Genomic DNA, 24,869 nt, shown 5'->3' on the forward strand with positions numbered 1-24,869 from the left:
GAACCTTTTATTCCCCAGTATCCCAGCTGCTGCACTCTTCTTTTTCAGGAGAAGCTAATAACCCCTTTCAGCTCGCCACATTTCCAAGCAACACATAGGTGTGAACCCAGACTAAAAGCCACCCCAACCTTCCATCGTTGTGTGGGGAGGTCTGAAGGGGGCTTTGAAGATTACTTGCCCGACTTTCATCCTAAGGCGCCAGGGCGGGTTGCAACAATTAAAAAATACTATATTAAAACCAATGAAAAGAAACCTCAATCAAGAGAACAGGGTAGATCCTTAAATATATTTATCGAAGCTGTCAAAGTCCAGGGGTAAAGTCCACTCCATACCAGCAGTCGTAATTCGCAGCAAGAGACAATAGGAGGCAGGCTGTACATTTCAGATACAACTGAGCCCTAGCAAACCTTTAGGGTTTTATATTTTTAAGGCTGGGGATTAAATAATTATGCAGAATGGGTCACAGTGATTAAAGAATGCCATTTACCTGCCTCACAATGTAGGCCCATCCCAGAATCCATGCTATGTCACAGTCTATTATTATGTCTTTGCATCTTATGTTTTGCAACACCACCACTGATAGATGGAATGTGCTTATGTTATGCATTCACTGGTTTCAATGCAGTCTGATCTACTGCAACCAGAGTTGGGCCTCAGTAGCCTTGCCATAGCCGCATAGCTGATTGTGAGGGGACTTGGAAAAGCATTCAGCCTAATGCAGTGAGAAGCCCCCTTAGGATCTTCCCACTCTGAGCAGGAGAAGTCGGACGTGCAGCAGCTTGTGCCTTCACAATTTGAGGCTGAACACCTGGAACAGGTGAACCTGGAGGAAGAGCCAAAACTCAGCAAAGTGAAAATTACCAGAGAGAAGTGTGTGTTGATTTAGGAGAGGAGCAAAATTGGAACACTCCATGCTCATAGTATAAAAGAACCTCATGCACATTATATACCTTCGAGTATATAAAGCTGCCTTGTCCCCTTTGCCCAATAGTCTACTGACTGACCAGCAGTGGTACTCCAGGGTCTCAGGCAAAGAGGAGATTGAACATGCCAAGCAGATGACCTAATGCCAAGTTATGGCTCCTTCCAAAACTGACGCTGGTCTCTTTCTACCATGCACTGCAATCCTGTGCATGTTTATTCAGATGTACAGTGGTACCTCGGGTTACATACGCTTCAGGTTACATACGCTTCAGGTTACACACTCCGCTAACCCAGAAATAGTGCTTCAGGTTAAGAACTTTGCTTCAGGATGAGAACAGAAATTGTGCTCCGGCGGCAGCAGGAGGCCCCATTAGCTAAAGTGGTGCTTCAGGTTAAGAACAGTTTCAGGTTAAGAATGGACCTCTGGAACGAATTAAGTACTTAACCTGAGGTACCACTGTATGTCTCAGTAGGGCTTGCTCCCAGGTAGGCATGCATAGAACTGCAGCAGACTTAAATACTGCACTGCAGCCACAATTTCCTGAGCCAATCTCACCAGGGCTTCTCTTACACTCAAGTCAGTTAGCGCATAATGTAAAAGGGTGGTCTGAGGGGTTAAGGCAGACACAAAGCAATATCTCTCCCACTTAACATCTCCAGATAAACTTTTTCATACAGGAGCCTCCTAAAACAGCAAACATCTCACACACTACGTAAACATTAGGAAAACCAACCACAGACTTAGGACAGACATAATTGTCGGGTTTTCCTGCATTTGCTTGGGCAGGAATAGGTGATCTACTGAGCATTCTTCAGGTCTACAATCCGGTGTTATACATGGGGCCTACAAAGTCTTTTCTGATGAATGCCTGGATCAACAAGATTCTCTTTATAAAGCAACAGCATCTAAAGGGGCCACATGTTTGTGTGTTCGAGTGCAAGGTGTTGCAGGCCCAAGAGGAAAAGGGCCTGCATAAGAGGGCTGTATCATTCGCACATACAACAAGTGAGCTGTTCTGCAAGCACATATGATGTGAGAAGAGGTTCTGCATTACTTCCACAGGCACCCATGTTTTCCCTAGGAAGTCCGGGGTGGGGGTGGGGTGTAAGGATTTAATTTTTAGGGAAGCTCCCTCACTTAAGGCAATGTGAGGTCAAGACGAGTGGCACTCTAGAGTGAAAGTGGGGGGCGGGAAATGCCATATCTCAAATGCTGACCGTTTGGGGGGAAATGAAACATTTTAATGCCATAAAGAAAATCAAAGCTCCTTTTACAGCCTTCTGGGTTTCTTGCTTCAATTGTGCACAATTCTCTTACAAGAGCTTCTCAAGTGCAGCAAGTTCAATTTCTCCTGAGCATCCCCCCAAGTTCTGGCCCCTCAGGTTCATATATTTATCAGTACCTTCCCAGGAGATGGCAATTTTGGCTCAGACTTTTTACAGTGGTTCTCTGCGACGAAAAGCATTTTCTTACCATCCATTCCCCAGCACTGGCAGGTGGGGCTACATTTTAAAGTTGTCCAAGCGTTTAATGTTTGCAGGCCCGGTTTTTTTTTAGAAAACAAGGTTATAGTTCACTCACAGCTTCTCAGATGCAGTATCACTTCGGCATGCAAGCTGTATACAAAACAACTACCATCACCGCAATCTCTTCTGACTGCTGACGTTACTGTAGTAACATTCCAGTAACATTCAGTTCAGTTTTCCAAACAATAACTAAATGCTCCACACATGAGACTAGCATTCACGGGGGTGTCCAGAGAACTGTGGGGAAAGGGATGGTGGAAAGGACTGGTTTGATCCAGCAGGGCTCTTGCATTCTTAATTCAGGGAGGGTGTAAAAACTTCCTTCTAGCCTTGCATAAAGTCCTCCAAACCTGCAGGGGGCAGCGCATGACAATATGTGGACTCTGTGTAAGCAGCAAAATGTGGTGGTAGAATGGACTCTACAACGTCAAGGCCACTAGGGGTGGGAGCAATAATTAAATTTTTAATGCTCTCGTACATTAAGGGAGCCAACACAGTGGAGGAAAGGGCCTTGCTGGAAGCTCTAGCCCAGATGTGCTAACTTTCGAATGGCAGAGGAATGGAACCTTAAGCTGCCGTAAAACTTTTTTTTTTTGGCAACATGGCTTATCCTTCTTGAAACAGATGTTCTCCAGATGTTCTGGACTCTCAGCTCCCATCACCTTGAGCCAGCATGGTCAATGAAATGGGCTGACAGAAGCTGAAGTCCAATTCAGGGCCACAGCTTCCCTGCCCTTGATCTACAGGGAACATTTTTCTTTTTCCTGGAAGGATGCATTTAAAGGTCAGACCTGTATGGAAACTGTGCTGTCTCATTTCCCCACCTTCTGCTGCCCCCAAGGAGAGTCAGAGCCCACACTTCCCTCAACTGCCTTCAGGAGCAATAATATTGCTATTATTTAATATTTTCTACCCCACCTTCCTCCCAAGGTGAGACTCAAGGCACATTTAAAAACAACATTGACTTATTTATTGCATTCATATCCCAACCTTTTTCCTCCAAGGAGCTCAAGGTAGTTACGGGAAATGAAGACATGTATCGGGAGGTTTTTAAACATAGGATGTCTCACTGTGTTTTTATATTAAGGAAGCTGCCCAGAGTGGCTGGGGCAACAAATTCGGATGGGTGGACGACAACAACAATGCTTCATGGAGGAAAAGTGGGGTGTAAATGAAATAAAAATACAGCAGAACGCTCTTAGAACCAGCAGTGGTGTAGCGTGGGGGGTGCAGGGGGGGCGGCCGCACCGGGCGCAACATCTGGGGGTTAGGGGGCGCAAATCCACGGGTTAGGGGGCGCAAATTACTTGCCTTGCCCCGGGTGCTGACAACCTACGCTACGCCACTGAGAACCAGCAATTAAAATACAGTGGTACCTCGGGTTACATACACTTCAGGTTACATATGCTTCAGGTTACAGACTCCGCTAACCCAGAAACAGTGCTTCAGGTTAAGAACTTTGTTTCAGAATGAGAACAGAAATTGTGCTCTGGCGGCGCGTCAGCAGCAAGAGGCCCCATTAGCTAAAGTGGTGCTTCAGGTTAAGAACAGTTTCAGGTTAAGTACGGACCTCCGGAACGAATTAAGAACTTCACCCAAGGTACCACTGTACACTGTCTGCACCTGAAGCCTACTGCCAGGCAGACGACAATGAGGGAGCCTGTCTAACTTCTCTAGGGGTAAAACCCTGAGCTGCAAACCCCTTTCCAGTCTCAGCTCACGCACACAGAGTCATTGCAAGGGGGTCAGCTGCAGAGCCTCTCCGAGAGCTCCAGCAGAGTAGACTCCCCCCATTTGCCATCCACAAGCAGGAGGGAAGGCTTATGCACCAAAGGCACACCGTCCTTGAAGGAGCCCTTCTGAAAGACCACGTCCCCCTCCAACACGGTCAAGCCATGGGCCTGGCATAAGTCCGCCGCCTCTTCCACGCTGTCCATGGCCAGCAGCCGTGCCAGCCGTGCCAGAGGGTAGCGGGAGTTCCTGGCGCTGAAGCCGTGGCTGAAGGTCATCAAGGCCAGGCGGTGGGCCCCAGCCAGGTGGGGGTGAAGGGCACAGCTGGGCAGGTAAGGCAGCTCCCGGGCCAGGCGGAAGAAGCGGGCGAAATTCCGCTCCAGGAAGGCCCAATTGATGGTCAGCGCCGTGGAGACATCTGGGGAGGTTCGGATGGCATCAGGGAGCTGCAGGGTCTCCCAGAGAGCTACTGGAGAGCCTGTTTGGGGTGGGAGGAGAAAGGAGCAAAAGGTCAGGATGACCGGGCTTTATAGAAGGACCAGGGAAGAAAATTCATTTATTGCTATATTTATATCCCAACCTTTTAGGCATAGGAGCCAACTCCTAGGGGACGAGGGGGCTTCAGCCCCTCCATAAAATATTTGAGTGGGCTGGGCCCCCCCAAAGTTGATGGGCATTGCCATTCAAATGGTGTGCATGCATGTCATGTGACTGATTATGTGAACCCCCCCCCCAGTGGGCACCCCTGTTTTCAGGGATGGAATTTATTTCTTACTGCATTGATATCTTACCTTTTCATGGAAGCATATTTATTTCTTACTGCTTTTATATCCCAGCTTCCTCCCCAAGATACTCAAGGTGGCTTGTATGGTCCTCCCCCTCCTTATTTAATCCCCACAACCATAGCTGTCAACCTTCCCTTTTTTTGTGGGAAATTCCCTTATACCAGTGCCCGTTTCCCGCTGCTATCATGGATTGTTAGATATCCCGTAGACTGTCCCTGGGACAGGTGAGGCTGCTGATCCCTTATTTCCAAATCTGAAAGTTGATAGCTATGCCCACAACAAACCTGAGAGGTAGGTTAGGCTGAGAGGCACTGGCTAGCCCTTTGCCACACAGTGAGCTATAAGGCTGAGCAGGGTGAGGATTGTAAGCCCTAGTCTGTCCCAGTTCCTAGTACTGTATTCATCTGATCGCCACAACCCTGCCAAGGTAGGCAAGGCTGAGCTACAGCATCCGACCAAATTCCCGGGATGAGTAAGGCTTTGACCACCACCCCTCTTCCAGCCCGTCCCTGGATCCCTCACCCAGGTTGTAGAGAAGGAAGAGGGCTTGGAAGCGTGGCTGGGCGGCGGGCCGGGCTCCGTCCTCGTGCTCCCGGTAGGCGCGCCGGAGGGCGGCGAAGGTCTCCTGCAGATGGGCGCGGTGCAGGTGGGCGTCGAAGCGGGCGGGCGGCTGGGCGCAGAGGCGCGTCCCGGCTCGGAGCAGCCAGATCAGGGCGCGCTCGTGGAGGGCGGCGCAGGGCGCGCCGGGGAGCCGCTGCAGTGCCGCGTCCAGGCGCACCGCGCGCAGCCGGTCGGTAATGAAGGCGCCGCGCTCCGCAGCCTCGGCGGAGTCCCCGGCGTCCGATCCCCGGTCCTCCCGCTCCAGCAGGTGCCGGACGGTGGCCAGCAGCACGTCGGGCGGGCGCAGCTCCTCGGGCCGCGGGGGCGCCTTGCCGGCGGCCGGGCGCGAGTACTCCTTGACTGCCAGCGCCGGGTCCGCCTCGCGCCCCGCGCCCAGCTCCAGCCGGTGCAGGCGGCCTTCCCGGCGCCGCCGCGCGAACTCCTCGGCCGGGCACATCCCCGGGCACGTGCCCCGGAGAGGGGCGGCCTCCGAGCTCGGCATCGACGGCAGAAGCAGCAGCTGGAGGAGGAGAGGCTGGCCTGGGCGGGGAGGAGGCGCCAAAGGACCCGGCCCGGGACAAAGAGGAAGAGCTGGGGCGGGAGACCTTCGGTTCATAGACTTGTACAGTTGAAAGGCACTCCGAGGGACATCTAGTCCAATCCGCTGCAATGCAAGAATCTTGCTGCCGCTGCTGATGCAACTCCCTTCCGGAACTCGGCTCCTCTTTCCTGTGTTATTTGCATTGGGGATGATACTGAGTTTGGGAGTGAGGGGTAGGCTGTACACATGTCGTTGTTTAGTCGTGTCCGATTCTTTGTGACCCCATGGACCAGAGCACGCCAGGTACTCCTGTCTTCCACTGCCTCCCGCAGCTTGGTCAAACTCATGTTATTAGCTTTGAGAACACTGTCCAACCATCTCATCCTCTGTCGTCCCCGTCTCCTTGTGCCCTCCATCCTTCCCAACATCAGGGTCTTTTCCAGGGAGTCTTCTCCTTCATGGATGGCGAAGGGGCTTGCCATGGCGAAGGGGCTTGAATAACTTAGAGAAGCTATGAGCTATGCCATGCAGGGCCACCCAAGATGGACAGGTCATAGTGGAGAGTTTTGGCCAAATGTGATCCACCCGGAGCAGGAACCGGCAAGCCAGTCCAGTATCCCTGCCAAGAAAACTCCATGGACAAAGACAACAGGCTGTACACATGAGCCCCCTTCAAATTCCTGGATCCAGCACGGATTCAGTTCCTGGAATAGGCAGGCTAGCTCCCTGCTGGATCCAGGAATTCGAAGAGGGCTCAAGCATACAGGCTACCCCTCAATAGGTTTAGGATTGCAGCATAATACACTTTTTTAAAATGGCATCTTTCACACGAAGTAACACACGGGTTAGAGACAGAAAAAGGCTCATTTCTCTTTGCTGCTTCGTTTTGTTTGTTGGTGACGCCCAATTATAACTGGTCTAAAATCCCGCATTTCATTTGAGCTCCAAGGGGAGATTTTTTTAAATGGCTTTGTATTCTCGAAAACCCGGATATTGAGTATACAAACTAATGAGGTGCAGCTCTATATGTTCTTATTTCCGTGGAATTGAGCTTCCCCGGAAGTGCTTCTGGCCTTGTGGCTGTTTATTGGCTAGAGGAAAGATCGATCAAGAAGGCCACATGACATCAAGAACGGCACTTCAAAACTATGCCTTCCTTAGACTTATACCAGTAGACTCATACACTGCGACCAGCTTCCGGATCAACTTTTTTGCCTCAAGGGCGGAGAGTTCTCCCCAACATAGTTTTCAACATTGTTGAAAAGAAAAGAAAAAAACTCTGCCAATTCCAACACGGATGCAGTCTCATCTTCTCCCCTTAGTGTAGGTCCAGGCGAGGGGTTAGGGGTCAGCCTGAAAGTGAGGGACTCGGTTACAACAACCATGCAATGTAGTCCTCTGCGGTGCTTCATGGATGACCGGTAGAGTTACAACAGCCCTGCAGTGCAGTCCAGGTCAGAAGTGGGGTCGAGGCTGGTGTGGATTTCCAGCCAACCTCTCAACAGAAAATACCTCTTTGCAGTAAAAATTAATAAACGTTTTGCCATTTCGACTCCCTCGGCCCAGATCCAGCGCTCAGCCGCTGATTTGCCACGTTGCTCTTCTAAAATAGCCAGAAGCGGTTTTTTTAAAAAATACATCACATTGTTCATTCATTCCATTCATTCATTCATTCATAAAATGGTGCTTATATGCCTCTTTCTGTTATCACGTCTTTCCTTCAGAAGGACCCTTCAGTTTAGGACCTGAATTTAGGGGGTGGGGGAAACCATGACTTTTTTCTTTCCATGGCCAGCTTTCCAAAGTGGGGGGGGGGGGAGAGAGAGAGAGAGAGAGAGAAATTATATTGAATCTTTTTTCCGGCCCTGTATGTCAGTCTTCAAGTTACGAGTCTGTTTTTTCGCCATCGACCAGACAGCTGGTCTTCCTTTCCATTGGGCAGGATAAGGAAGGGGCATGTCCTGGCGAATAATAAGCAATGGAGAGGGAAGTGGCGCAGCGCAGTCGGAGAATCTTCCACTATCTCGACTTCGTGTTCCCGTTTGCACGAGAAGATCAACGAATAGGGACTTTTCGCGGAATCTTAACACATGGTCTGCTCAGAAGTAACTCCTAGACCAGCAAAGTGTCCGAAGGCTGCAATGCAGTGATGCTAATATACGCAGTTACCTGGGAGGACGCCCCACTGAACTCTATTGGGCTTTTCTGAGCAGACATTCATAAGTTCAAAGAAATCTCTTTCATAATCCCCGCCCAAAAGTCAAATGGAGAAGCGGACAAGTTCATTGAGCAAAGTATTTTCTTCGGATTATTTCAAAGCGCTGTATCGAAGCGCATTGCGGGCTGGGGGTTGGATTAGATGACTCCTTGGGTTCCTCCCGACTTTACCATTCAAACCTCTAGCAGCTGTGCTTCCTTATTGCAATATTCCTTATTCCAATAGATTAAAAAAGAAAGGAGATGGTTGGGAGAAGACCCCTCTAGGATGCCCCGCATATGGAGGTCTTGCTAGAGCGGCGGTCGGAAGCCCGAATTGCATAAAAGCCTCTTTTCTGTTTGTACCTCTTTGGTCCCAAAAGCCCCCGGCATTCCTGCGTGGGCGGGGCGGCTTCTTCCGCCGGCGCGAGAGGGAGATGGGGCTGCTCAGCATCCTGAAGAAGATGAAGCAGAAGGAGCGGGAGCTGCGGCTGCTGATGCTGTATCCTTCCGCGCGGGGCAGAGGGGCGAAGGGAGAGGGGAAGGGGTGGCGGGGCCGGGCGAGGGTCCACGCAGGGCTTCGCATTCCTCCGCCACCTCCTTTTGCTCCGAGGCGTTGAGCAGGGCCAGGGCTGGGGACCAGGCAGTATTTCTAAGCTGCATCCTCAGGGTCTTCTGAACCTAAGTGGCAAAGGGCGCCTCTGTGCGTGTGCAGAGTGCCTTTGCCTCTCAGAGCCCGTGCAAGCCGAACCCTCGCGTCCACGCATCCCGCAGGGTATATGGCGAGAGCCAGCAGTTTCCTAGCAGACTGCATAGGAAGACGGGAAGCTGCCTTATACCCAGTCAGACCGTTGGCACATCTATCTCAGTATTGCCTACACTGGCTGGCAGCAGCGGATCTCTAGGGCCCTACCTGGAGGTGCCAGCAAGGACTGAACCTGGGATGTTTTGCATGCAAAGCACACTTTCTCTGCCACTGAGCAGCAGGCTTTGCCCTTGCTTTGAGGTTCCCTGAAGAAACCTGAAGGGAATTGTGGGAGTGTGTGCAGCAGGCTGCCGCCTCCTCCTCTCTTGCAATTGTGTCCCTTTAACTCACCTCCCTATGTCAGGGGCCTGGACAATGCCGGAAAGACTACGATCCTGAAGAAGTTCAATGGGGATGAGATCGACACCATCTCTCCCACCCTGGGCTTCAACATCAAGACCTTGGAGCACCGCGGGTGAGGGGCTCCGTCCCGTCCCCTTTCCCCATAGCTGCCAGGGGGCTGCTGTGACAGAAGGAAGGGGCTTCTCTCTGCATTCCTCCCTCCCTTCCTCCATTGCCGGCCTAGACCCCACCCCACCCCGCTTCCTCCACCCCTTTGTCACCTGCCTGTGGGTCTCCTCTTTGCAGGTTCAAGCTGAACATCTGGGATGTTGGGGGGCAGAAATCCCTGCGCTCCTACTGGCGGAACTACTTTGAGAGCACCGATGGCCTCATCTGGGTGGTGGACAGCGCCGACCGCCAGCGCCTAGATGACTGCAAGAGGGAACTCCAGAGCCTTCTGGTGGAGGAGGTAGGAGCCCAGGGGGGCTGGGAGTGCCTACCTGCTCTGCAGGAGAGGACAGAGTGGACCTTGCGCTCTGCCTGGCCTTGGCGCTGCAAGGGTTAGCCGGGGAGGGGGATTTGACGCTGGGTGGTAGGACAGTTGCTTGGCATGCAAGACCTCTCCTCTTCAGTCTCCAGGTGGAGACCCCTGCTTAAAATGCCTGTTTGTTACCAGGTCCGATTCAAGGTGCCCAAGTTCTTATTAGGCCCCAAATATCTGAAAGCTTGCCTCCTTCCCCACAGACCCTCTCAGGTGCTGGTATCAGCAGAGTGGGGTCCCATTGGTAGCTCCTCAACCCCCAGAGACTCAGTTGGGGGTGGCAGCCTGGGAGAGGGCCTTCTTTGTGGCGGCCCCTAAGCTGTGGAACTCCCTCCCTACAGAGGTGCGACTGCCACCTTCATTATACAGCTTTGGAGAATGCCGAAGACACATTTCTTTACTCTGGCCTTTGACACCTGAGGTGTATATTTTTAGGATACACCTTTTTCTTACGTTTGCAATCTGCTTTAAATTGTATTTAAGGTTGTGTTTTAATATTGCGACCTGCTCAGGAATCTTAAGGTGAAGGGTAGGGTTGGGTGATACCTGGCTTTCAACATCGCAATATATCACCAGCTAAACATCGCGATACTACCGTTATATTACAATTCCTGAAATAAGGATGGAGCTATGGAGAAGCATTGGCTGGCTTCACGGTTTTCCCCACATTGTGTTTTTTGCAGAACACACACACGTATCATGATTTGTGATATATTGCCAGGTCAAAAATTATGAAACCCGATATGACAATATGGACTTCAAACCGGTTTTGGACTGTATTTCACCCAGCCCTAATGAAAGGTGGTTAATAAAATAATAAAACTCTGGAGACCCACTTCCAGTGCTTTTTTCCCCTTGAAAAATGTTTAGGGGTACTCTCATTTTCCTACTCATATTGAAATACTGCCCCTCAATGAGGCCAAACTTAGATTCACAAAATGTTTAGGAGTATGCGTACCCCTGCATCCCTCCAGAAAAAAAGCACTGCCCACTTCCTGTCATGGTGGGCCAATCTTCCCCAAGCCCTCCCATCAGCCCCAGTGATCACTGGGAGTTGTAGTCAAAAATGGCTGGCATAGATGATACTGGCTGGCTGGCTCACTAGCCTGACTTGGAGTAAGGCCCCTTCCTGTGTCCCTCTTTAAATCAGCCCTTTATTTAGAATCACGAGGACCATAGCTCATGGTAGGCAGTGCACTCTCTGCTTGCAGAAAGTCCCTGTACCACGAGGACTGGAATCTTAGTTTGTTTTTAGGATCATAGGTCAGTGGAAGAACACTTGCTTTGTACGCAGAAGGCCCCGGGTTTGTTTCTCACTGGCATCTCCAAGAAGGACCCTGGAGAGCCTCTGCCAGGCAGTGTGGACCATACTGAGCTTGGTGGACCAATCGGATGACTTGGGATAAGCCTCCCTCCTTCCTAGGTCACATCTTTGTTTCTGTCTCAACAGCGCCTGGCGGGGGCCACCTTGCTCATCTTTGCCAACAAGCAGGACCTGCCTGGGGCCCTGAGCTCCAGCGCCATCCAGGAGGTGAGGATCACTAGCAGGCCTGGTGAGAGCAGATGGGGCGGCTTTGGGTACCGGGCAAACCAAGGGCGGGAGGGTGTCTCTCATGGCTTTGAGAAAGTTAATTTCAGCTCAGTTTATTTGGCCAGCAGACCATAAACATCAGATATGGCCTAGCATTAGACCAGGCATCCCCAACCTGCGGCCCTCCAGATGTTTTGGACTACAATTCCCATCATCCCTGACCACTGGTCCTGTTAGCTAGGGATCATGGGAGTTGTAGGCCAAAACATCTGGAGGGCCGCAAGTTGGCGATGCCTGATCTAGACGACCACAGCACGGACACAACACAATTTTCATCCACACAAATTGTGCCTTTTAAAATAAGAGAGTAAAAGACGCCATGATGAGTCAAGAATGCTTAAAATTACGGACGACTGCATTTTTTGGAGTTAGAGGCGTCGGGAAGCACATCAGCCCTAGCCAGCGCAGGGCTGATGGGAGTTGTAGTCCCAAACATCTATGTCAGGAGTGCTCTGATGGTGTTTCCTGCTTGGCAGGGGGTTGGACTTGATGGCCCTTGTGGTCTCTTCCAATTCTATGATTCATCTGGAAGAAGCCTGCTTTACGAAGGCTGTTCTGCGTGGTGTCCGGCCTGTAGCCTTTCTGGGTGCTACCCACCACCTCTTCAGGAGAGCCTGCTTTCAAGGCCCACTTGCAAGCTTTCCCTTTGAGCTCGCCAGATGCGTGGCCCTCACCGCCCCCAATCTTTCTGCCTCTTTCCAGGCTCTCGACCTCGACAGCATCCACAGCCACCACTGGTGCATTCAAGGCTGCAGCGCCTACACTGGGGAGAACCTTCTTGTGGGTATCGATTGGCTGCTGGACGATATATCCAGCCGGATATTCACCGCGGACTGAGAGGAAGAAGGGGGAAACAGGCGCAAACACCTCCAGCTCACCTGCTTTGCGTGGCTTAATAACTTGGAACTGTTTTCCCCTGCTGGGCGTTTTAAGGGCCTTTCCTGGGCGCGGCCCTCATCGAGAAAGCTGCTCAGCTATGTTGGGCAAGAGTGGGGCGCCCCTCTTGTTTCTGACCTAGGCCATGAGCCAGGCCCCGCCTGCGGAAGGACAATGAAGGTGTATGTTCGGGGTCTCCCCAACACCCCAGTTCTCTGTACGGGATCGTGTCATATTAAGAACATGCCAATAAAGCTGTTGTTGTGGCTCTCAGGACTGGCACACTGGATGGGTTCCTAGGCCTGGTTGGTTGTCTTCGTCCCAGCATGGATGGCCGGGCATTCCTCTGCTTTGTGTGGGCAAGGAGATCTCCTTGGGCTTGTGCTGGAGGAAATCTAACTGCCAAGGTTGTCTTCTCACGGGTCGCCAGTGTGGTGCCCTCCAGACGTTCATTATTATTAATTTATTATCCAAAAAGTTCAAGGTGGCAAATGCACGGTTCTCCCCAAACTCATTTAAACTGTGCAACAACCCTGTGAGGAACCTTAAATATTTTCCCCCAAATACTAAAAAAAAATGCATAATTTTACCTCCACAAATGGCAAAGATGTCAGGCAGAGCAAGAGTAGATTGGTACAGTGGTACCTCAGGTTACATATGCTTCAGGTTACATACGCTTCAGGTTACAGACTCCGCTAACCCAGAAATAGTGCTTCAGGTTAAGAACTTTGCTTCAGGATGAGAACAGAAATCGTGCTCCGGCGCTGTGGCGGCAGCAGGAGGCCCCAAGTGGTGCTTGGGTTAGGAACAGTTTCAGTTTAAGAACAGACCTCCGGAACGAATTAAGTACTTAACCAGAGGTATTACTGTACTCGTAACAGTAAGCTGGCTTTTCACCCTATGGTTGCCAAAGACTGTTGTGAGCTTTTCCCCCTCAACCTGAAACCACTGCTGCACCCTGGAACATTTTCTAACAACAGCAACAACAAAAACAATTGCAAACTATCAGACTTAGTGCAACAGCTTACATTTTCCTGCCTATGGACATCAGGCAAGCAAGCCTCTTCACTCTCCTCTTTTTGGGTGCAGGCTGAAAACTTTAGGCAAGCCTATCTCAGGTTCTCCCAACTCCCTACTGCCTATTTTGGGGGCCCATCCAGATATCTAGATGCTGACATGCTTTTGATTATTTTTAAGTGTATTAGACTACTATTATTGATAATTTTAATATTTATTGTATACCGTTTAGAGAGGCTTACTATGAGTGGTATATGACATTTTGTTAAATAGCAAGTAAATAAAAATAAGAGAGTAAATGACAGGGCAGGAACAAGGGAGATGAATGTGAGAAGAGAGAGAGGGATGGTCTGGAAATCCAGGGGAATGACAAAAAATGCAAAGGAAAGAATGGGGACACACACACACACCTCTGCTAGCCCATATTTCATTGGTGATACTATTTGTCTAAGAGGAAAAAAAGTAATTTTAATATTCAAATTTTTGCAAGAAAAAAAACCCCGCTCCTCTATTTCTCATTAAAGAAGCAACTTAAGCTGGTCCTCCTTAAACCGCAGGCGCCTCAGCCTCCTGCAAACGTGGTCCCCTTGGAAAGACAGATGGAGCTTCCTTCTCGCAGGATTGACTGCCCACTCCAGGCTTACTATGCAAAACGTGTCCAGCATAAACTCTGCAGGCCCAGTGAGCCCCACCCTATTCTGCTCCCTTAGTCTTGCAGCAGGACGCAATGGGCGTCGGGCACTTTGCAGAGGAGCCCTGACGCGTGCTGTCCGGGCTTGCACTTGGAAGACGCTCCCTCGTCCCTGGCGTATTAGGAGATGGGAGCGGCCAACGGACCGCGCATGCGCACTACAGGGGGAGTCCGGGCGCCAGAAGGAAAGGAGGGCAGGAGCCGCCCAGCCCGGCGGTCCTGGATTTAAAGGGGCCGCAGCGCCCGGAGGGGCGGCAGGATGTCCCGCCGGGTGAAGGAGGAGTACCAGCGGCACTACACGGTGACCGAGCACCGCAGCCACCCCAAGGGCTACACCGAGTACAAAGTGACTGCCAAGGTGAGGAAGGGGCTGCTGCAGGGAGTGGGAGACGCCGTACCTGGGGAGCCGCCTAGATGCTCACCGCCTAGATGAATCCGCTGCACCTGTTCGCTGGACGTCGAGCCTCTGTGCATGTGCAGAGTGCAAGCTCAGCGCGGGCAAAGGGGCGGTGGCTTCCAGCTTAGGGTGGGCTTGCTCTCCTTGCAGAGGGCTTCTGGTTCTCCCTTCTTGCTTTTACCTGGAAGTAAACCCAACTGAGCTCAGTGGGGCTTACGTCTGAGTAGACACACAGGAAGGGCCGTAGCGCGGTGAAAAAGCGGCCGCCTTGCAAGCAGAGCATCCCAGGTTCGATCTCCAGGTAGGTCTGGGAGAGAGCCCTGCCTGCTGGCCTGAAATCCCAAAGAGCTGCTGCTGCTGCTGCCAGTCAGCGTCGGCAGTACTGAGTTGGTCTGACTTGGTATAAGGTAGCACTATTGCAGGCTACATGGCTGCAATCCTGCATGCATCCCTGTAAGTTTCATTGAACTCTTGAATACATCCCGGTAGAAGAACAGCTCCCATCCTCTCTCCTTAACCTGGAAATAATAAGGACCGCCTTCTGGCCCAGAGTGGGCCTCAGCTCTGGCATTTGTGCCCACACCCTGCTCTCTGCTCCACCCTTGGGGGTTCAGCTGTGTCTCAGGAATGGCAGAGATCTTTGGATACTGGAGACCCCTAAAACAGGGGGTAGGGGGAGTCTGTTGGGAGAACCTGAGAAGAGCTTTCTGGATCAGGTCATGGCGGGCTCATCTGGCCAGCATCCTGTTCTCACAGTGGCCAACCAGTTGCCCCAGAGAGAAACCTGCAAGCAGGATTCGAGCCTCTTATTCCTTGACTGCTAAGCTTACTCAGGAGCCTTTGGTGAGATACCTTATCAGAAGCTTTTCGAAAGTCCCAAATACACTATGTCAAATACAGATGAATCGAGATGCTGCTTGTCCCTCTCAAAGAACTCCCAATAGGTGCGTGAAACAGGTCTTACTCTGGCGAAAGCCATGCTGGCTCTGCTTCAGCGAGGCTTTTTCTTCCCTATATGCCTGGTTGGTTTATCTTTTAAAAATATTTCCTGCCAGTTTTCTGGAGTGCCTAGAGATCGCAGTTCACACTCCACCCCAAGGAAGATGCCCCAAGGAAACCCCACCTTCCTTGGTGCAGGAGGAAAAGAATGTGCCCCCTCCAACACACACACACACACACACACACACACACACACCCCTTGCTGGCTGAAAATCCCTTGCTCATGCTCAAAATCTCACTTTTTGTCCCCTTTCCAGTTTGTCTCAAAGGTGAACCCAGAAGATGTCAAGGAGGTAGGTCCTTGCTGGGTGACCCAGGCGGGGTGGGAGGGTGGGCTTTGTGAGCCACTTCAGAAATGTCAACCATTTTGTTTCTGCCCTGTCATGCCTCCAAGGAGCTCAAGACAAAGTTTCACAAAGCAGGTGGTACCCGGGGGCAATGGGATTACCTAGGCTGATTCTAGGACGCCAGAGTGCTGGTGGTGCACATATCTCCCAGACTTGGGTCAGGTTCCTCAGTTCTGTTGAGTTAATTAAACAAAGTGGTGTTTAACTGGATTTCGAACAAATGTGAATTAACGGTTGCTATTTGGGATTTTGTCCTCAGTGGTTCATGCAAAGTGCTATTCTGAGCAGTGCTTTCTGAAGGATAGGGTAGCGAGCGCCAGGGAGGAATTTGTGGGACCCATAATATTTGGGAACTACTGGTGTAGGCAGTATTTAGCTGCAGTAGGTGGGCCACTGGTCGGACTCAGAGACAGCTTTGTAGATCTTCCACAGGAGAGAGGGCACTCCAAGCACGGTCCTCATGCCTCTTCCTTCCTACAGATCGTAGTCTGGAAACGGTACAGTGACTTCAAGAAGCTGCACGGGGACCTGGCATACACGCATCGCAACCTCTTCCGTCGACTGGAGGATTTCCCCCCCTTCCCCAAGGCTCACGTCTTTGGTGAGGGTCTCCAGCTGGGTGGGAGATGGGCAGCTGCTGGGTTGAGCCAAAAGGGTGGGAACATCTGATCTGACATCCCATCCCCTGAGGAAGCCCCCTGAGCAGGAGCCAAGCAAAATATGGAATTGGAAACATGGAATTGGAAGGCACCCCCCCCCCCCAGTGTCATCTTGTCCAACTCTCTGCAATGCAGGAATCCCAGCTAAAGAATCTCTGACAAATGGCTGGCCGACCTCACTTTAAAAACATCCATTGAAGGAGAACTTACCACCTTCTGAGGGAGTCCCTTCCACTGTCAAAACAGCTCCTACCCTCGGAAAGTTCTTCCTAATGTTTAATTTAGCCGGGGTATCTTTTTTCTTGCCATTTTAATCTATTGGTTCTGGTCCTCCGCTCTGGAGAAGCAGAAAACAATCTTCCATGTGCCAGCCCTTCAGATATTTGAAGGTGGCTAAACAGCTGTAACATGGAAGCTTTCTTCCTGCTGCTCCAGAGGCTAATATAATAATGATGAGGATAATAATAAATTACTTGTACCTTACCCTTCTGGGTTGCCCCAGTCTAGGACCTGAACTTGTGATTCCCAGTAATCTGTTTTAAAAACCATTTAAATTGGCGGGGGGGGGGGAGAATCACAAAATCTTGTGGTAGGAAATTCCACAGCTAAACTATGGAAAGGTGTGCCTCATTTTGTCTGCCCCAAATCTCTCATCGTTAAGCCCCACCAGATTCCATTTTTGAGGGTCTGCAGCTGAAAGTTTTGGTTCTGGTGAATTTTTGCTAGGCCAGAAAAACGGAGGCCTCTTGTGCATTGCTTCAGGGTCGTTGTCGCTGGTACACAAGAGCGGAGGGCGTGTGTGGGTGTGGGTGTTCTGATCCCCTCACACACATGATTTGAATCTGTTCCTCTTCTTTGCAGGCCGATTTGAGCCTGAGGTGATTGAGGAGCGGCGGAAAGCGGCTGAGGTCATGCTACGCTTCACTGTGGACATCCCAGCCTTGAACAACAGCCCTCAGCTGAAGGAGTTCTTTCGGGTATTTTTGGCCGGGCAGGTTTTATTTATTTATTGCATCTATTTATTTATATCCCACCTTTTCCCCCCAAGGTGCTTCAGGTTGGTGGCCATCCCTGCCTCCTGTGGGAGTTCCGTAGTTTAACTCTGTGCTGTGTGAATAAGGAAACACATAGTTTATGGGCCCACCAAGACATCCCCCCCACACCCCACATCAATTTCCAAGTGGTCTCCCTGCCCACTGCCACTACCATTCCAAAAATGCTAAAGCCATCTTTGGAGTTGTGTTCCTGGGTCCCTCCTTGGTTGCAAAAGTGGCACTGGGTCCTTGTCTGAAGTTTTGCCCTGGTCCTCAAATAAAGGAACCCCCGCCCAGCTGACATTTGGACCCACTCTCTGCTGCTTCTGTCTTGCAGAGTGGGGAGGGGAGGAGACCTCTGGAGACCCGTGACCTGCCCTCTCTGCCTCCCCCTCTGATCCCAGTGCCGCCATCCTCGGAAGGAGTGGAGCCAGCGGAGGATGCTCTGGGATCTGTGGATGAGCAGGTGCTCATGGACTCCAAACAGGGGGGCCTGGATTTGGAGCAACAGAACCCTGATGTTGCTCCGGAGGCAGCGAGCGAGGAGTGTGGTGCCCTGCAGCCCCGAACAGAGGAGGAAGGTACAGCCTTCTAGAGCTTCAGGCATAAAACGAGACAAGTTGTGGATCTGGTTTGCGTTTTGTTTTCCTCATGGAGAGAAAGGCACTCTGCACATGCTCAGGCGCGGTATTTAATTTTTTCCCTTACTTGAGCAGAGAACATGATAAGGGTGTGTATTTTTGGAGAGGAGATGGGTAGGGCAACTAGGAGACATTTCTTCTTCTTTTCCCGTCCCTTCTCCTACTCCTCACCCCCAGAGGGAGCAGTGGGGGCCCTTGCAATGGTGGGGTACTGGTGGATTTAAAACAGCTGAACCTATTAACAGCCTGAGGGCCACAACCTTATGTAGATAACCTTCCAGGGGCCACATTTCAACGGTGGCAAAAGTGGGGCTGGCTGGAGATTTGGATAAGATTTTTAACACTGCCCATTTGGGTAAGGAAGGCAGGGGCGTGTGGCCCTGGTGGTCCTCCTTGACCTCTCAGTGGCTTTTGACACCACTGGTGTCCTTCTGGAGTGACCTGGGCAGGTGGGAGATGGAGGGTGCTGCCTTGCAGAGAGGTTCTGTCCCTACCTACAGGGCCACTGCCAGAAAGTAGGAGAGGGTGACCCAGCTCCATGGCTTCTGGGCTTTTGCCTGTCTCCCACACTTTTTAACACCTGTATGAAACCCTTGAGGGCTGTCACCTGGGGATTGGGAGCAGATATGCTGGTGGCAAACACCTGTATCTCTCCATATCATCAGAAGGAGGAGAGGCTGGGCAGGTGTCTGCTGGCAGTGATGGACAGCTTGGGGACCAATAAACCGAGGCTGAAACCTGTAAGGATAGAAGCATGGTGGCTGGGCAGTTCCAGTGTCCAGAAATTAGGTGTATTTCCTGGGAGGGGTTGCACTCCCCCTGAAGGGCCAGGTTGGTCTCCCGGGGGATACTCCTAGATTCCAAATTGTCCCTGGACTCCCAAGTGGCTTTTGCAACCAGGAGCGCCTATACCTGTCAAGGCTTCGGAAAAGCTATTCCTCCCCCTGTTGCAGCAAGAGCAGAGAAAATAAGGTAGAGTCCTTTTTAATGAGTTTATTCAATCATAATACAGTGGTACCTCAGGTTACATACGCTTCAGGTTACATACGCTTCAGGTTACAGACTCCGCTAACCCAGAAATAGTACCTCAGGTTAAGAACTTTGCTTCAGGATGAGAACAGAAATCGTGCTCTGGCGGCGTGGCAGCAGCGGGAGGCCCCATTAGCTAAAGTGGTGCTTCAGGTTAAGAACGGACCTCTGGAACGAATTAAGTACTTAACCCGAGGTATCACTGTACTTAACCCGAGGTACCACTGTAAAAAGTTAAAGGGACCCCTGACCATTAGGTCCAGTTGTGACCGACTCTGGGGTTGCGGCGCTCATCTCGCTTTACTGGCCGAGGGAGCCAGCGTACAGCTTCCGGGTCATGTGGCCAGCATGACTAAGCCGCTTCTGGCGAACCAGAGCAGTGCACGGAAACGCCATGTACCTTCCCACCGGAGCGGTACCTATTTATCTACTTGCACTTTGATGTGCTTTTGAACTGCTAGGTTGGCAGGAGCAGGGACCGAGCAACGGGAGCTCACCCCGTTGCAGGAATTCAAACCGCCGACCTTCTGATCGGCAAGTGGTTTAACCACTCTGTGGTTTAACCCACAGCGCCACCCGCGTCCCATGGTACCACTGTAGTGAGAGACAAAAGAACGCAGCAAGCCTTAACAATGGTGTTGCTCCAAACTGGGCTCCTCCTCCCTCCTTCCTAGCAACAGCATCTCCCTTTACAGTGTCCACTTGTGGTCAAACGCCTTTGATTCCTTTGTTCCTGCACTCTTAACGAACCCCGCCGAGTTCTGGGAGAAGGGGGATCAGAAATACCCTCCGATGACAACGTGTCACCTGGCTGCCCTGCCACAATTCCCACCCCCTTCTTCTAACCCTTCCCAACTCTTCTGTTCATCTGAGCTGTGACTTTCCACAGTAAAGGTAAAGGGGCAAACCAGAGCAGTGCACGGAAACGCCGTTTACCTTCCCGCCGGTGTGATACCTATTTATCTACTTGCACGTTGACGTGCTTTCGAACTGCTAGGTTGGCAGGAGCAGAGACCGAGCAATGGGAGCTCACCCAGTCGCGGGGATTCGAACTGCCGACCTTCTGATCGGCAAGCCCTAGGCTCTGTGGTTTAACCCACGGCACCACCTGCGTCCCTGTGACTTTCCACAAACCCCTTCTATAAATCGATGCTACATCCCTCTTCTCCTGCAGCATCATAAAGGGGGTGGGGGGGAATGATCCATCTCACCCTCTTGAGTACAATCCCTGACGATACCCAACTGAGCCAGATTTGTGGCCAGTCCTAGATCAGGACATCCTGGTCCCAGTTGTCCACACTCTAGTGACCTCCTGCCTGGACTGCTGTAATGCAGCCGATATGGGATTTATCTCAGCAGTTTCCAGACTGGATGTGAGCCGCCGCAGGCTGTACCTTTTATGGTGTTTACCTCCCAAAGGAGGCCTCCGTTAAGGCTTAGCTTGTAAGGACTCATGAAGGTGAGTCGTTACAATGACGTGGGGGGGGGGGCTTGTGCCTCTTGGAACTGGATAGGAGGGGGGAAATCTGACCTCTGACTGGCGCACTTTCTCTGTGCACCTGTGGAAGATCCTAAAGGCCCTGCGCACATCCAGAGTGCGCCGTTCCTTCCCCCAGTCTGGCCAGGACCTCCTCTGTAGCCCATTTGACTCAGAGTGCTGAGTGGGCCATTGCAAAGCCTTGGCACTCTAGGCCGTGGGTAGGCAAACTAAGGCCCGGGGCCTGGATCCGGCCCAATTACCTTCTAAATCGGGAATCAGTGTGTTTTTACATGAGTAGAATGTGTCCTTTTATTTAAAATGCATCTCTGGGTTATTTGTGGGGCCTGCTTGGTGTTTTTACATGAGTAGAATGCGTCCTTTTATTTAAAATGCATCTCTGGGTTATTTGTGGGGCCTGCTTGGTGTTTTTACATGAGTAGAATGTGTCCTTTTATTTAAAATGCATCTCTGGGTTATTTGTGGGGCACAGGAATTGGTTCTTTTTAAATATATATAGTCCCCCCCCCAACAAGGTCTGAGGGACAGGGGACCAGCCCCCTGCTGAAAACGTTTGCTGACTCCTGCTCTAGGCGTTTTCTGGGTTGGGGGTTATCAATGCCTTGCACTGATCAGTGTCCCCTCCACAGGGAGGCCCTCCTCGCCCGAGAAGTGTGATGACGAGGCCTTGGATGCGCTCTTTGCCTTTGGCGGCGACGAAGAGGAGGAGGAAGGCGAGAAGGGTCTGGGGTCGCCCTCCCGCGGCCCCTTGTCGCTCCAGGAGTTAGCTCTGTTTGATCCCTTCTCAAAGGAAGGTAGGTGGGCTCAAACGCCAAGGGGGGGGAGGGAGCCCCTGGACCATGTAGGATATAGGTAGCCAAGTTGCAGGGTCCCTCCCCATTTCTGAGCACTGACCCGGTTCCAGGAAGATGAACAGCGAGCAGAATTGCATTGTTGGGATTTTAGTTTTTCTGTACTGCTGCTATGATGCTTGGCAGTGGAAAATATTATGGATGGAGCAAGCACATGGCTTGCAGGGTACTCCTGGTTACATCTTAGGGGCCAAATCATCCTCCTTGGTTTGCCAGCTACGGCCGTTCCTGGTCAAGGATAGCCTGACCACTGTATGTGAAGCTGGACTACTGCAATGTGATTTGTGTGGGGCTGCCCTTGGGCCTGGTTCAAACACTCCAGCTGGTGCAGAATGCAGCAACTGGACTGCTGATGGGAGCATCTGACCAAGAACATGTGACAGCCTTGTTAAAACAGCTGAGCCTGGTTCAAGGCCCTTTTATTAATTTACAAAACAACTTTCATCCACGGTACTTCAGGGACCACTTGGACCCTTATATCCCAGTTTGATCACTGAGGTCATCCACAGGAATGTCGCTGGTCATTCCCAGAGCTGCCAAGGCTCATTTGACAACAAGAAGAACCTGAGCCTTCAGTGTTGTTGGCCCGGTCCTGTGGAACTCCCTGCCACTACAGATTCAGCAGGCGCCTTTTGTGCCAACTTTTAAATGCCTGCTGGAGACTTTTCTATTCCACTGTATCTGTGTAGGCAATTAAAAGTGCATCGTTCTGCAATGGTTCATTGAGATCTGTTTTTAACTTTTTAATAGTTTCATTGTACGGTTTTGTTTTTATTGCCGTAAGCCAGGCATGTCCAAAGTCCGTTTTGGGGTCCTAATCAGGCCCGCTGGCTGGTTTAATCCGGCCCCAGGGGTAAAATCCTAAAAAACAACTCAACAACTTCAATCCTAAAAAAAGCTCAACTTTGGTCGGCCCTTATGGCCCTTCACTTCATCACACACTCTTTGAAAAGTTTGGACACCACTGCCACAAGCCGTTGTGATTTTCTTTTCTTTTTTTCAAAAGCTGCAGTGGTGTGCAAATGTTTTTATAAGTTAATAGATAAATAACATTTTTCTTTGTTCTGTCCAGACCCCGGTGCAGCCAGCCTCTCCCATGAGGAAGAGCTGGCTGCTCTCGCTGCCTCAGGACATGGACCAGCGCCTTCTGCCCCCAGCGCAGGAGCGGGCCAGGTAGCCCAGGAAGGAGCTGCTGCATCGGACCCAGGCAGTTACCTGCCGTTGGCCACAGAGCGCATCAGGCAGGCCTTGGAGAGTGAAGCTGCCAAAGACTACAAGGAGGCTTTCTGTGGCTACCGGAGCGGCGTTGACCTCTTGCTGCAGGGACTGCAAGGTAATGGGCAATGCCTGGTCCCCAAACTATATTCCAGCTCCCCTCCCCCTGGGCACCTCCCCATGTGGAGGGCCTGGGAATTGGTCCCCAAGAGTCAGAGAAACAAGTCCATGTGGCTTCTAGGAAGTCAGCCCATTTCAACTCGCTGAGGCTTGCTTCCAAGTAAACGTGGCTGTAAACTTTGCCTTTTCAAGGTCTTTGAGGGGATCCTGCCCCCCCACCTCACTTTAATCTCCTTTATTTATTTCAAAAGATTTATATACTGGTTGATTGCAAGAAGAAACCTCAAAAATTGGGGGGGGGGGGGAAATGGTTTCATAATTTTTGACCTGCCAATTTATCATGAATCACGTGTGGGCGCGCGATGCAAATATCACAATGCAGTAAAAACACGTGGAGCCCGTCCAATGCCTCTACATAGCTCCAACCTTATTTCAGACATCGTGATATATCAGTATATTGCCATGCTTATATATTGCAATGATGAAAACCAGATGTCGCCCAGCCCTAGTCATCACTGCCTGCTAAAGGCGTGAGTTCCAGAGGTTTGACTTCGTACTTAATTTCATCTGTCCTGTTATTCGTCTTTGGGCCTTCTGCGTGCAAGGCAGATTGCTCTAACTGCTAAGCCACTGCCCTCCGACCCTTTTGTTGCCGGGAGGGTTGTAGCCATCAGCCAAGACCTGCTCCTCCCTTCTTTCAGGGGACCCTGACGCAGCTCGCAGGGAGGCCGTGAAGAAGAAGACTGCAGAGTACCTCCAGAGGGCCGAGGAAATCTTCCAGCTGCACCTGAAGCATCTACAGCTGTGAGTGGGGCTTCCAAACCCCGCACTCCACCCGCAGTGGCCGTGCGTCAGCTTGGGAGCAGAATGGCTGTTTGCTTCCTCGCTGACCCACAGCCTCACTCTGGCATAAGCTGCCCGGAACAGATCCAGCCCCTTGACTTCACCCGAACCCTGCCTCACTTTTGTTGGGAACTCAGGCCGCACTGTAAAAACAATACATGTTTGTAAATCTCCTTTCCACCCGTGTGTCTTGGTTTATTCCCACTGCGCCTGGTCAAACGTAGAACCTGCTGGATCAGGCCGAGGGCCTCCCTTGTCCATCATTCTTTTCAAACAGTTACCAACCTGGTGCCTCTTCTAGGAAACCTCCATCAAACTCAGGAACTGCATGTGTGAGTTTGGGGGAAAAGAGAAAACAGCCCATGCAGGCAGCAGCTTATAAATTACAGCAATAAGATTTGTTCCAACAAAATTTGATCCCCCAGGAGCTTTCCACATTTTAAAACTTGCTTCGCAATGAATAAAACTTTTCCTTGTCATTTTCACAGGCTTATACAAGAGGCCCCGTGTATACAGAGTACACATGTTCCACGGGGCCTCTTTTAAAAGACTCACCCTGTACAAAACTCCCTTCTCCAATAAATTATAGAGATTTATTTATCTGTTTCACTTCGTTCATTTTTTTCAGTTATGCATTCTTTTCCTGTCGGCAACTGACCAAGCCTCCCCACTGACGCCCAATTGGTTTTTATCGCAACCAATGTCATTGGAACAAATCTTATTGCAGTGATTTATAAGCTATTGCCTGCACGGGTGGTTTTCTTTGAGGAAACCTGCAAGCAGGACTTGAGCACCAGAGCCCGCCCTCCTCCCGGAGGCAGAACAGAGCCATCCTGGCTAGTGGCCATCAAGAGCCTTTTCCTCCACGAATCTGTCTCATCTTCTTTTAAAGCCATCCAAGTTGGTGGCCATCACTGCCTCCTATACGTGCTGCATGAGCAAGTTCTTTTTTTAAATCTGTCCTGAAGCCTGAATCTGCCCAGGAACTCGGTCAGCTTTTGGTTCTCTTCCCACCTAGGGAACTTTAATGCAAGAGAGGAGAAAGTGCATTTTAACTATTCTGCAATTTAGCTGAAATTGGGGGAAGGGTCCCTTGTGTTCCAGGGCCCAGCCTGTTCCTGCGATTGCC

At 51.1% G+C, this 24,869-nt stretch overlaps 3 protein-coding genes across 3 annotated transcripts; 2 read left to right on the forward strand and 1 right to left on the reverse strand.

Annotated features, from left to right (window-relative positions):
- Window positions 1-3,802: 3,802 nt before the first annotated feature.
- On the reverse strand, window positions 3,803-7,847 carry SAC3D1 (SAC3 domain containing 1). The gene is made up of 2 exons (XM_081174214.1): window positions 5,490-7,847; window positions 3,803-4,660 (listed from the first exon to the last, which is right to left on the reverse strand). Exons 1-2 carry the CDS (start codon window positions 6,181-6,183, stop codon window positions 4,197-4,199), a joined length of 1,158 nt encoding a protein of 385 aa, XP_081030340.1. The 5' UTR covers window positions 6,184-7,847; the 3' UTR covers window positions 3,803-4,196.
- A 799-nt stretch (window positions 7,848-8,646) lies between these two features.
- Window positions 8,647-12,672, forward strand: ARL2 (ARF like GTPase 2). The gene is made up of 5 exons (XM_081174539.1): window positions 8,647-8,806; window positions 9,414-9,524; window positions 9,698-9,860; window positions 11,383-11,463; window positions 12,226-12,672. Exons 1-5 carry the CDS (start codon window positions 8,742-8,744, stop codon window positions 12,358-12,360), a joined length of 555 nt encoding a protein of 184 aa, XP_081030665.1. The 5' UTR covers window positions 8,647-8,741; the 3' UTR covers window positions 12,361-12,672.
- A 1,584-nt stretch (window positions 12,673-14,256) lies between these two features.
- On the forward strand, window positions 14,257-23,920 carry SNX15 (sorting nexin 15). Its single transcript, XM_081174220.1, has 8 exons — window positions 14,257-14,465; window positions 15,761-15,796; window positions 16,331-16,451; window positions 17,371-17,486; window positions 17,881-18,124; window positions 21,341-21,505; window positions 22,635-22,895; window positions 23,599-23,920. Exons 1-8 carry the CDS (start codon window positions 14,367-14,369, stop codon window positions 23,703-23,705), a joined length of 1,149 nt encoding a protein of 382 aa, XP_081030346.1. The 5' UTR covers window positions 14,257-14,366; the 3' UTR covers window positions 23,706-23,920.
- The last annotated feature ends 949 nt before the right edge of the window (window positions 23,921-24,869 follow it).

The sequence above is a fragment of the Podarcis bocagei genome (genome assembly GCF_964188305.1).
Source record: "Podarcis bocagei genome assembly, chromosome: 16".
Classification (NCBI taxonomy): Eukaryota; Metazoa; Chordata; class Lepidosauria; order Squamata; family Lacertidae; genus Podarcis; species Podarcis bocagei.